The sequence below is a fragment of the Phoenix dactylifera genome, chromosome 1 (genome assembly GCF_009389715.1).
Source record: "Phoenix dactylifera cultivar Barhee BC4 chromosome 1, palm_55x_up_171113_PBpolish2nd_filt_p, whole genome shotgun sequence".
Classification (NCBI taxonomy): Eukaryota; Viridiplantae; Streptophyta; class Magnoliopsida; order Arecales; family Arecaceae; genus Phoenix; species Phoenix dactylifera.
Window position 1 is genome coordinate 3,407,514 of NC_052392.1, and position 13,735 is coordinate 3,421,248.

General features: G+C 38.7%; 1 protein-coding gene across 2 annotated transcripts; it reads left to right on the forward strand.

Annotated features, from left to right (window-relative positions):
- The first annotated feature begins 774 nt into the window (after positions 1-774).
- LOC103697067 (solute carrier family 25 member 44-like) lies at positions 775-13,572 on the forward strand. 2 transcript variants are annotated; one of them, XR_001878917.3, is made up of 7 exons: positions 775-943; positions 3,266-3,647; positions 10,237-10,433; positions 10,545-10,686; positions 12,167-12,326; positions 12,495-12,901; positions 13,099-13,572. XR_001878917.3 is itself a non-coding variant. In XM_008778837.4 (6 exons), exons 1-6 carry the CDS (start codon positions 873-875, stop codon positions 12,524-12,526), a joined length of 984 nt encoding a protein of 327 aa, XP_008777059.2. In that variant the 5' UTR covers positions 775-872; the 3' UTR covers positions 12,527-13,001. The 2 variants fall into 2 exon arrangements, 1 of the variants encoding a protein (XP_008777059.2); XM_008778837.4 differs by lacking the exon at positions 13,099-13,572 and having other exon boundaries at positions 12,495-13,001.
- Positions 13,573-13,735: the final 163 nt, after the last annotated feature.

Consider the following 13,735-nt stretch of genomic DNA (forward strand, 5'->3'; position numbering starts at 1 on the left):
TTAGCATTTATTTAGAAGAGTTTGGGCTATGGAGATGATGCAAAGGAAAAAATCATCTATGCCGGAGCTAATTATAGTTCAGGCATCGGCAGTGTAAGAAAATATAAAATATATAAATAAATAAACCTCATCTTATTAACTTAAGCTTTTAGGACATTTGGTGATTTTAACATGATATCAAGTTCTAAGTGTAAAAAAATATAAAATATATAAATAAATATATCTCATTCTATTAGCTTAAGCTTTTAGGACAAGTCATAATTTTAACAGGCAGGAACAATAGCTTCTTCAGGTGATTCTTGTTCTTCCTTGGTCATCTATTTCATTTTGAAAATGATTCATACCTTTTCATACCCGTATTTCATTTCTTTTCCATCGCTTATGAGCTGAATGATTGGCCCGGGTGGGGCAGCACCAGATAAATTGCAAGTTGAATGTGAGCTGGAGTTATGACATTCATAATGTCAAGATAGAAGGTCTAACTATGAGCAGCACGTACATAAATCTCATTGTGATTGAAAAAGCCTCCGATCGTTAAACTGTTTATTTTCCTTAAGAAGCATATAAATCTACTTTCTATCATTGCTTGGATAAATACTTTAATTTTTAGTAATGCAAATCTATACTGTAATATGCTAAATTTTTTTCTTTTTAATGGCGAGAAATGCCATTAAATGATGTATCTAACCGGAATTAATGCTAAATACCTCCCTTGCCCTCCCATGGTCCATCACTCACGTGCAACTTGCGTAACAAAAAAAATATTCAAACTTTTCTTCTGCACACAGGGAAGCTACCAAGCCGCTCGCTTCAATTGCAAGTTTACAACTCTCTCCGTCTCCCCAAACCACAGCAAAGGAAGCGGGAAGGCAATGGCCGTGGAAACGGAGGCTTCCGCTGCCGCCGACCTCGCCCTCTCCGAGGCCAACATCAATTGGGACAGGTCGGTTCTCTGCAACCCTTATCTATCCTCCCACCAATTTCTTTCTTTTTCCCCCCAATTTTATCAAATTTATCAATTTATCCGTTCACTGGGTTTTCGCTCTTTTTGCTTGCTCAAGTTGCGATTTTTAGGCTAATCCGGGTAAAGATTACATTTTTAGTTCATATTTCATGACAACAAAGCAATCTTTGAGATGGCTAATTAGGGATGTATCTGGAGAGGGATTCGATTTATAGTTTTATTTTGTTGTGCTGTGGTTTGTGCTGATTATAGTATAGGAAACAAGAAATACTTTAATGGAGAGACCAAAGTGGTGACGACGAACTTTGGCTATCGGAAAAGAAACAGCTCAAGCATTTAATCCTGTTATATTGGTCTTGCTATTGGTATGTTGCACTAGAAGGTATGAATTGAATGGAGGAAAAGAAAGGAAAGTCTTGAAACTTGGTGTGAACGAAATTTAGTTGATCTACCTACTATTTGGCCGGAAAGAGATTCCACTATCAGAATATGAGATCATAAATGGGGCTTTTACCCTTCAAATTTTTTATGCTAACAGCCAAATTTCTCACTTTCAACGTGAGTATGGAAAACCTAAAATCTAATGCCTCATTATGGAGGTCAACTCTGAATCGGTGCCTGATGCCTTGGACCATTATGTTAACTTTAGGAGATTGTTAGAGAGCTTATGAGGAAATGCCTTTGTCAAGAGACATAAAACCATCTTCCATTTTAGTAACCATGCAACTTTATGGAGATTCTCACTTTACGCTTAAAACCTCTCTCCCCCTCCCTCCCTCTCACCCACACACACGCACTCACAAAAGAAGAAAAAAAAAGAGGTCCTCGTCAGTGGATTAATTCCCATTACTTGCAAAGAGGCCAAACAAAGGTTATGCTTTGGTAGCAGTGCAAATTAGCTGTTTACGCTTTACTAAAAGGATGATATCAGTAGTTGTTAGGACGTATCTCTATATTTGCCCCTTTTTGTTTTAGGAAACATGTTCCGAGTTAGGAAGCAAGTATGCATATAGAACTTTGCATGTGAAGTAATACTTCTCCTTTGGGTTTTTTCCTTGTTGGATTCCCATCTAAAGACAAAAAGTGAAGAGTTTCATTAATGCATCAAGAGATGACTAGCTGGAAAAAAAGAATTCTTCTTCAGCTACCTTTTCAAAGCCTTCTTTGCCTTTGCATGCATACCAGTTCGCTTGGGTTCAACCACAATGAGAGTGATCTGGAGAAAAAGGTGGCTTAGATTTTGGCCTGGGGCTGGGCTTGTATCTGAACGGTTGAAGTGGTGGAGGTCAAGTCCTCACATACAAAGTGATAGATGTTCGAACTGTTATAATCACAAATTTTCTCATATTTGTTTAGTTTTAAAAAAATCTGGACTTTGTTGTTCTATATCATTTCAAGCCCTGCTGGTTTCTTTCAATATGTCACTTATTTTAATATTTTAAATTCTTTTTTTCTTTTGATGACTGTTGGAAGCCCCAACAAGTCCATAACGGTTCCATAACCGTGACCATCAAGCCTTGTCCCAACTAGTAGGGATTGACTTTTATAATCCGAACACATACCTATTAAGGGCTGCCGCTAAAGTTATTTCAAGATTTTCCATACCCTTTCTGATTAAAAAAATGTATATCTAATATTGTTATTCTAAAAGAAATTGGGTTACTCATAAAGTATAAATTGTATTTGCTTTATAGTGCAATCAGTGAATGCGCTATTTGCATAATCTTACTACTATATGGTTTCTGACTTGTTTTTATTGTAAACTAATGCATCGATCCTGGAAATCATTTCATGGATTTTACATGGCCGCCTCCAGTTGGAGCATTATTGTGCATGAAGATCAATATTTTGATAAATACGTTATTTTTATTGATCGAAGCAGTGGACAAAGTGGCATGTGGTTTTTGTTCAAATCTAAGTTGGGTTCTAGCCACATAATTACCAAAAGTAGATCCTTTACCCTAGACAGTATGTTAATATTTGCCTTTCCTTGTGTATATTTTTTCTGCTTCTGCAGAGAATGCTATTCATGAATCTATCAGTAATGACAGTGAACCATTCTTTTAACTGGAGGGATGAATATCTGGCATAGATGGATATGCTATCTTAGTTGATTAGTTTTTCTAGTTGGCAATTTGCTGAATAAAATTCCCACAAAATTACCTTTTAATAGTCCATGTGTTTGAAACTTATTCAGTTATCTTACTGAAACTCCATGAAATTTATGAAGAGCTCTTACATTTTGCACATGCTAGGAATGGGAAGAATTAGCTAATCTACTGTTTTTGTCTTGGAGTTAAGGTTGGACAAGACAAGGTTCCATGTCATCGGTGCTATCCTCTTTACTGCTCAATCTGGCTTGTTACATCCTACAACTGTTGTAAAGACTAGAATGCAAGTTGCTGGAGGTGGGCTCTCGCACATGCATGGCTTCTCTGTGTTTAAAACTATATTAAGAAATGATGGAAGTCCTGGTATTTTCAGAGGTTTTGGGACCTCTGCAATTGGGTCATTACCTGGTCGAGTTTTGGCTCTAACATCGCTGGAAGTATCAAAAGATATGATGCTAAAATCCACCGAAGGTTTCAGTATGTCTGAGGCAACACGGTTTGCTATGGCTAATGGAGTGGCAGGCTTGCTGTCAAGCATAGTTTCATGTGCATATTATGTGCCATTAGACGTGGTGAGTCTACAATTATCTCTGCCAGTTTTTTCTTCCATTTTGGGACACCTTAATATCTTCCAGTATAATCATAAAGGTTTAACTGTATTCTGTTGGTTGTTTTAAATTCTCTATCTGTCAACATGTACTTTCAATAGGTGTAGCCTAAAAAATGGCGAGGCAGCATCAATTTGATTTATATTTGCTATGCTTGATTATGCAATGATTCTAATTGGATTTATTTCCGGAGATGTTCATCATATGTCTCACATAAGCACTATATTCTAAACTAGTAGGTGTTGGGGCCAAAAACAGGAATATTGTGGAATAAACTAAGCCAAAACCAATTCCAACTAGAAGCAATATTCACACAGTCAATATATCAAACACCTGAAGAGCAGAAAGAAAGCACACCATATTTACGTGGAAAAACCCTCCAGTGTAGAGGAAAAAAACCACGGGGCAAATTCGATCAATCATTATAATAAATATAGAGTTTACAATACTGAAGTTTATGCCCAAAACTTGAGTTCTCAACAAATTGAAAAAATTTCAATATCACCTCCCTAAGAGTAACAATGATCTTATCCAACACACCACAATGTGATGAACCCAAGAATGTAATGAGATCCTTAACAATGAATATTACAACCTTCTATAGCATCCAACACAACTCTTAGATAGAAACCCAATTTGTTAAATCTCCGTGTGAAAAACCACACCCAAAAAAGACAAGAAGAAAATCTCCGTGCAAAAACTTCAGATTTTTCCGCTCAACCCGCGCACTATTTTCTTTTGTTTTTTTTCTTTTTCTTCTCTGCTGTGCGCTGCTTCCTTTTATTTTTTCTTCTCAGCCACAGCCTTTGTTTTTGAGTTGCACCCAGCCTCTCATGCGCCTCCCTTTTTATTTCTTCATGCGCTCTCCCATGCGGTCCTGCAAATAAAGCTGTAATGAGCTATTGGGCCTCCTCAAGTGGGCTGGACCCACTTACAATCTCCCTCTCCAGCCCACACAGAGGAAGGAGACTGTACTCTAACTTGCCACTTAGAATCCATGCCGACCACTCTGGTACAAAGTTTCAGCTTCTCTTTAGTCACAACTTTTGTTATCATATCAGCTAGATTTTTGTCAGTGTGAATCTTTTGTAGTAGTACTAACTGTTCTGCAACTACCTGACGTAGCCAATGGTATCTCACATCTATGTGCTTCATGCGTGAATGATATATAGTATTTTTGCTCAAGTCTAATACACTTTGACTGTCACAATGAACTATGTACTCATCTTGCTTCAAACCCAAATTTTGGAGAAACCGTCTCATCCAAAGCATCTTTTTCTTTGCTTCAGTAGCTGTAATATACTCAGCCTCAATGGTAGATAAGGCAACATACTTCTGCAGTTAGACTGCCAAGATACAGCTCCTCCTGCAAAAGTAAACAAATATCTTAAAGTTGATTTTCTTCCATCAAGGTCACCTGCCATATCTGCATCTGTGTAGTCCTCCAAAATTGGTTTTGAGCCCATCTTGGAGCTACCTCTCAAGTATCTAAAGATCCACTTCACTGCTTGCCAGTGATTTTTGCCAGGATAACAAGGAACCTGCTAACAACTCCAACAGCATGAGCAATGTTTGGGCGTGTGCAAACTATAGCATACATCAAACTTCCGACTGCAGGGGAGTAAGGGACTACTGCCATGCTATCTTTTTCTTCTTTGGTAGAAGGACAAGTCTTTTTACTCAGTCTGAAGTGACCACCAAGAGGTGTACTAGCCGGTTTAGCTTGCTTCATGTTAAACCTTTCAAGTACCCGCTTAATATACTTCTCCTGTGATAACCACAGCTTCTTAGCTTTTCTGTCATGAAAAATCTGCATACCCAAAATTTGTTGTGTTGCACCAAGGTCTTTCATGTCAAAGGACTTGGGCAACTCTGCCTTCAAACTATGAATCAACTGAACATCTTGTCCTACTATCAACATATCATTTACATATAACAGAAGAATAATGAATTTACCATCTGAAAATTTTCTAACATATACATAATGATCTGCCTCTGTCTTGGTATAGCCATGACCCACCATGAATGAATCAAACTTCTTGTACCATTATCTTGGAGCCTGCTTTAACCCATATAGACTCTTCTTCAACCTGCAAACCATCTGCTCTTTTCCTTTTACTTCAAATCCTTCTGGCCGAACCATGTAGATTTCTTTCTCCAAATCACCATGGAGAAAAGCAGTCTTCAAATCTAACTGCTCAAGTTCAAGATCCAAGCTAGCTGCCAAATTCAGAAGAACTCGAATGGAACTCATCTTGACAATTGGAGAGAATATCTCATCAAATTCGAGTCTTTAACTCGAATGGAGCTTTTTACTACCAATCGAGCTTTGTACTTCACAAGCTTTTCACCATCCATCTTTCGCTTGAACCTCCATTTGTTTTTTAGAGCCTTTTTACCTTTAGAAAGCTCTACCAACTCATAAGTGTCATTTTTTTAATAGAAAACTCATCTCTTTCTGCATAGCCTTCACCTAGCTCTGCTTGTCCTAGTGAGTCTGCACTTCCTGAAGGATCTTTGGCTCCCCCTCTTCAGTAAGCAAAACAAACTTTGATTCAGGGTATCTAGTTGATGGACAACGCTCTCGTGTAGACCTCCTAACCTGAGGCTCTACCGCAGTAGGCTGCTCCTCCTGCTCAACACTCTTTGGCAGAGTAGACTGCTTCCCTTGCTCAAACAAATCGTCCTCATCAACAACTGGCTTATCATCTTGGTCTTCAACTTGCATCTCTTCTCTATCAGTGGCACTTTCTGGAGGCAAAGAGATAGATGTAAGTTTGGGAACACCTTCAACTGCTTGACTGGGCTTCTCTACTTTTTCAAAGTCTGCCAAGGTCTGGTTTTTATGAAAAACCACATCTCTACTTCTGATGATCTTCTTCTTCTCTGGATCCCATAGCCTGTAGCCAAATTCTGCATCTCCAGAGCCAACAAATATGCAAGGAATGACTTTATCATCAAGCTTTGCCCGTTGTTCCTTAGGCACATGTGCAAATGCCTTGCACCCAAAAACCTTCAAATGAGAGTAGGAAACATCCTTCCCTGTCTACACTTTTTCAGGAATATCAAAATCTAAAGGAGCTGATGGAGACCGGTTGATTAAGTAGCACGCAGTAAGAACAGCTTCACCCCAGAATGACTTAGGTAGTTTAGCCATCCTCAACATACATCTAACTTTTTCTATAATGGTGCGATTCATCCTCTCTGCAACACTATTATGCTGTGGGATACCAAGAACTGTCTTCTCATGTCTAATACCATGCTTTGAGCAGTAATTCTCAAACTCATTAGATGTGTACTCACCTCCATTATCTGTACGAAGACACTTCAATGGCTTTCCTGTTTCTCTCTCCACCAAGGCATGACACTGGTTGAACTACTGAAATACCTGGTCTTTTGTTCTTAAAACATAAACCACACTTTTCGTGAAGCATCATCAATAAAGGTAACTAAGTATTTGCGGCCACCTAAGGACTCCACTTCAATGGGACCACATACGTCAAAATACACGAAATCCAATATATTGGGCTTTCTACTAGAGGCTTTCTGAAAAGAAATTTTATGATGTTTGCCAAGTAAACAGTAATCACAGGGATTCCATGACATACTTGTATGGAAAGGAATGAGGGACTTTCTTCCCAAAATTTGCAATCTCTTCTCACTTATGTGAGCCAGCCGTCTGTGCCACAGATCTGTTAAAGCATCATTTTCAGTCATATTCATTGTACCACCGCACAACTTTACTTGTGTTTTGTAAAGTATGCAACAAAGCTTTCTTCTAACAAATACCATTGACCCCCTCGATAGTCCATCTCCTGTTGCCATATAATTATCATACCCAGTTATATCAAGAGCATTAATGGACATCAGATTTAGGCGCATATCTGGAACATGTCGCACATCCTTTAGTGTAAAGGAGCATCCAACGTTGGTAACAAAATAGATATTACCAATTTCCACAATATCGGCATAACTATTATTTTCTATCTTCACCCTACATAAATTACCTGCTCTGTAAGTAGTGAAGAGCTCTCTCCTTGGAGTGATATGACAGGAACATGTTGAGTCAATTACCCACTCTACATCGGGATCTGCAACATGACAGCACTGGTCCTCTTCCACATAGAGAACTGCAACTGCTTCATCTGAAACATAAGCAGTTGTGTCTTCATTGTTGGCCTTCTTCTGATTCTTTTCCTTTTTCCATTTTTTTTCCAAACCTTGCAGTGTTTCTTCATATGACCCTCTTTATTACAGTAGAAGCACTTGATTTTTCCTCTTGCACTAGACTGACTTCTGAAAGAATCGCGCCCCTTAAAATCTCTGCTCTTACCTCTTTCCTATTTTCTGTGACAAGTGCCTGTGCACTGTCCTTACCTATGTGTCTTCTCCTTATTTCTTCATTAAACAAGCTATCTTTCACCAGAGTAAGTTGTAACACCGCATCAGAAGCAGAGTTGCTAAGTGACACTACCAAAGTTTTCCAACTGTCAGGCAATAAACTCAACAGCAATAATGCCTGCAACTCATCATCTAGCATTATCTTCATTGTGGTCAACTGATTCACCAAGTCTTGGAACTCGCTCAAATGCTCAGCAACAGATCTTCCCTCTTTCAGCTTCAAATTCACAAGCCTCCTAATTGCAAAGGCTTTGTTTTGGGCTGTCTTCCTCTTATAGAGACCCTCTAACTTCATTCAAAGACTGTAGTCATCTGTCCCTTGAGATACATGATGGAACACACTGAGATCAATCTACTGTCGGATATACCCAATAGCTTTCCTATGCATTTTTTTCCAGTCACTATCACTAATGTCCTTTAGCTTACCATTAGCACCTTCAATGGGCTCATGTAAATCCTTACAGTAAAGGATATCCTCCATCATAGGCTCCCAAATAGAATAATTAGAAGCATTAAATTTTATCATGGTACCCGAAGAATTCTCCATCTACTTCCATAATATCTTCGCACCCATACAACCTCGGCTCTGATGCCACTTGTTGGGACCAAAAACAAGGATATTGTGGAATAAACTAAGCCAAAACCAATTCTAACTGGAAGCAATATTCACACAGGCAATATATCAAACACCTGAAGAGCAGAAAGAAAGCACACCAAATTTACATGGAAAAACCCTTCAGTGTAGAGGAAAAAAACCATGGGGCAAATTCGATCAATCCACTATAATAAATATAGAGTTTACAATACTTAAGTTTATGCCCAAAACTTGAGTTCTCAACAAATTGAGAAAATTCCAATATCACCTCCCTAAGAGTAACAATGATCTCACCCAAACCACCACAATGTGATGAACCCAAGAATGTAATGAGATCCCTAACAATAAATATTACAACTCTCTATAGCATCCAACACAACTCTTAGATAGAAACCTAATTTGTTAAATCTCTGTGTGAAAAACCACACCCAAGAAAGACAAGTGAAAAACCTGTTTTCTTTCTCCGTACGGTGTGCAAAAACTTCAGATTTTTCCGCTCAACCCGAACACTATTTTCTTTTCTTTTTCTTTTTCTTCTCTGCCGTGCGCTGCTTCCTTTTATTGTTTCTTCTCAGCCACAACCTCTGTTTTTGAGCTGCAATTATCATGCGGTCCTGCAAAAAAAACAAAGATAAAGCCCTAATGGGCTATTGGGCCTCCTCAAGTGGGTTGGACCCACTTACAATAGGAGAATAACATATTCTCCCCAACGAGAACTACTAGATGCCTAATGGCACTGGTGAGTTTCCTATGGATGAAACAGCCTTACTGTTCCACCATTACATCAGAATTTGATTTTGACCAGATCAAACAAAAGCATTTCCAATGACTATGTCAGGAATATACTGGGGAAGGCCAAGATCAACAGAATGTGTTAAAAGACTTTTTCTAATCATCGCCGAGCAGCAATATCTTCTTACTTGCTATGACTTAAGAGCATCTGATTACAATAAATATTCTTTTTTAAGGGAGGGAGGAATGGAGGGTGAAAGAAAAGAGTTAAACAAAGAATGGGTGTTTTTAGGTCCTTGACAAGCACATAGTTGGCAAGTGAGAGAGTGGCAGAAGAAAAGAAGTGGAGCGTATAAAGGGTCTCGAAGTTCACTTGCAGGTGCATGATAATTGCAGCGGTGCTGCTAGATACAGTGGACAAGCTAAGAGGAAGAGGAGTGGTTGTGGGTCAGATTGATTGCGAGACTATCACATGAGGCTGGGAGAATGTGGTAAGTGATTATAAGAATGGGAGATCCAAACTTATTTTCCTCCCTTCTACTCACTGCATTTTAGAGTTACGTGTCCAATTTACATCTGATAGCAGAGAGAGCCTAATTTGTGAATATCTGTACATATATGATGATATTGAGTTGAGTCGCGGAGAGTGCTGTATTTGTGAATCCAAGGGCTATATCGACTTCTTGGCAGAAATCACACTGGTATACAGGTACACATGCACGCACATGTACATCTATTGCTCATTAGAAACATCAGAAGCATGCTCGGTGATATTACATTTTACATGCTCTTAATGTTATTTTTCTTTTGTTTTCATGCATCTAGATCTGCCAGAGGCTAATGGTCCAAGGTCTTCCTGGAATGCCAACATATAATGGCCCATTTGGTGTCATTGAAAAAGTGCTGAAGGCAGAGGGGTTACGTGGCCTGTATAGAGGCTTTGGGATAACTTTAATGACTCAATCACCTGCATCAGCACTTTGGTGGGGTGCCTATGCAGGTGCTCAACATGTTATTTGGAGGTACTTTGAAATATCGTGTTGAATTTCATGATTTATAGTTTTACTATTAAGGTTACCATATTGATATTTTTTTTCAGTAGTAACCATATTGATATTCATTAATAATTTCAGGAGCTTGGGCTATGGAGATGATGCAAAGGAAAAACCATCTATGCTGGAGCTAGTTACAGTTCAGGCATCAGCGGGAGCAATAGCTGGTGCTTGTTCATCAATCATTACAACTCCGATAGATACAATCAAGACACGGCTTCAGGTGATTCTTGTTCTTCCTAGGTCATCTATTTTAATTTGAAAATGATTCATACCTTTTCATACCCGTATTTCATTTCTTTTCCATTGCTTATGAGCTGAATGATTGGCCGGGTGGGGCAGCACCAGATAAATTGCAAGTTGAATGTGAGCTGGAGTTATGACATTCATAATATCAAGATAGCAGGTCTAACTATGAGAAGCACGTATATAAATCTCATTGTGATTGAAAAAGCCTCCTATCGTTGAACTGTATGTTCAATGGATATGTGGTTGACTGAAAAATTGAATTTCTTTAATTTAATGATTTTAGAGTTGGGAGAAGCTAAAGAGTGTTTGCTGTCACCTAAATGATAAAGAGCTCAAGAAGTTTTAAAAGGAGAAAGTTAAAATTTGCCAGGCTGAATGAGAGATTTGAGATTAATAGGAGATCAATGTGCATCTGTTACTCAAGACTGGTCAGCTGTGGTTATGAATTGATCCCCCGAAGATCTGTGAATAGTATGCTAGTGAAAACAGAGAAAAACAAAACTTCCAGACCAAAGGAAAAGATAATAACTGCAACAAAACTAAATAGTTCACCTGAAACTGTTCTGTTTCACAGATTTGAGACATTAAGAGATCCTTCTACAAAAGAAAACAATGAAATGAGTTCCCCTTGCATATGGAAAGAAAACCACAATTTGTTGAATAAAATTCCCTCCGCTTGGTAAGGAATTGTCTCTCTGCACTAAGTACTGGAGAACACATCCAAAAGATACCCCACAAAAGACCTGAAAAGAAAACCAATTGAAAGATATACCCTAGGGCAACATCTGAGAGCACAACCAAAGAACTCCTTAAGGGACACTTAATTAGGTGCAATCTTCATTTGGCCACAAGTTTTTACCTCCTCTCATAGCTTTATTCTCTAGTATTTTGTCATCTGCGGCCTCCCGACTTCTTAAAAGAAGATACTGCTGCTCCTCCTTGTGCTTGAATTTCTGATTTTTGCCCTCTGCACACTTTCAGCAGATCCATAAGAAGCACAAAGAATTTCTTTTTAGGAGGTTTTCATATTCATTTTTTCATATTCATTTTTCCTGACCTTTTCCTCTTATCAAATTAAAGCACTTTTTTTTCCCCACTTTCTGTGGTCATGTGGATAATCCCTGGTGTACAACTAGTAATTCCTAGTCTTGTGGCAGCAAACTAGTTCTTAAAGTAGCTGGTAGCTTAATAGTAGTGCTGCTTTAAATGCCTGTAAGTTTGTATCATTATGCACCGGAATGCGCACCTTTTTATTATTCTGAACTTTTGAGGTCATGCTCAAAGCAATCTTCTCTTTGGACAGACCTGACAATACCAGGCTGAAAGTCTATTCCAGCACCCTTTTCTTTGTTTATGAATAAAAGATCCACACTTTTAGACTGATAATACAATAATCTATATTGTTTCTAGCTTAACTATCTCAATGGTAATGACAATAATTGCCCAAATTGCAGGTCATGGATAACTATGGTGTAGGAAGGCCGTCGGTCATGAAGACTACAAAATTTCTCCTTGAGGAAGATGGTTGGAGAGGATTCTATAGAGGATTTGGACCCCGGTCCCTGAACGTGTCCCTCTGGGGTACCTCAATGATTGTAACATATGAACTGATAAGTGAGTCTCTTCACCCTCCCATCCATCTCAGATTGTTTTTGTTCCTTTTTTCGTATAACAATACGTATTTGGTTTCTTTTTAATACATTTTATCATCATGTTATTGGAATTTATTAACTCCTATATTTTTTTCCTGCACGCTTTTCTCAATGTTCTGTGCATCTGCAGAGCGACTCTCAGTAAAGAGCATGGCAGAGTGACTCTGTGTGAAGTGCAAGTAACTACTTAAATAGGTCGAGCTTCAGAGTTAAGAATTTGGCAATGGAAGTTGGAGAAGGTTTAGCTTGAGAAGGCGAGACCGAGTTTTCGAAGATAGCTCTCTTGATCTCGAAGTTGTCACAACATCTTTTCGCTAAATGGAGCAATGCTCTTAGTAGATGTTGAAGAACTATTATTTTCTCTGCTCTATGATTGGAGGAAAACTGTCATCTAATATGCTGTACCCCACTAATGTAAATAACCTTTTGGCCAGGGTGTTCATTTCCGTGCTCATCCAGGCTTGACAATGGCTTGAAAAGGAGCCACGGCCAGAGCCATAGCTGAAATAGTGGAAGTGAGAGTGTCAATTGTATTAGGTGTATACCTAGTCCATTCCTTCCTTTTACTTCTCAAATCTGTACTTAATAGACATTCTTTTCTTTCTGAAGTACAAACTAGCTTATTTACTGCCAATAACTTCCTGGTACATATAGGATAAGAAGTACCCTGAGTTATTTCAGAACCTGATCAGAACTTGATATGTTGACGTATTGGCTTCGTTTACTAGATACAGGACTCACTTGAATGGACGAAGCTTGTGATTCGTTCTGCCTATAGAGAAGTACAAGCTCGTTGCTCACAATGATCATTGAATGTGATGGTGTACCCCGAGGAAACGAGCCGTGGTACTTGCAAGTATGATATGTATGCATAAGGGTGTCCCTGAACGTTTCTATGTGTGTCCTCTAGATCCTCATTTGGAGCTATTGCCTCACCACCTCTTCTATATCCGGAACGAGGTCCTTGAACACCCCAATACCGTATTTTTGCATGGCAATGGAACTATGAATCATCAATATACAATCCTCAAGTTGGTGCATGCATAAGTTGTTCGATTAAAGTTGGTGGATGCAATACATTGATGGTATCAATGTATCGAAACAGACATGCCGTGCTTGTGCCTGGAACTGCACTCATCCTCTTGATTGTAATAATAACATCAGCATAAACATGGTTTGCTGACATTTATAAACAAACTTATCATGTTTTTCCCTGGTTTTCTTGGAATGGATGCTCTTGTCATTTTTCTTTTGGTAAACCGGTTACATTACATGTCCGAGAGTATGTATGCTAGTGAGAATCAGCAAATAAAAGATCTCTAAGCTCGTCAGGGTAACTGAAGGAGAGTCCCAAATGATTTTCCTGGGAGG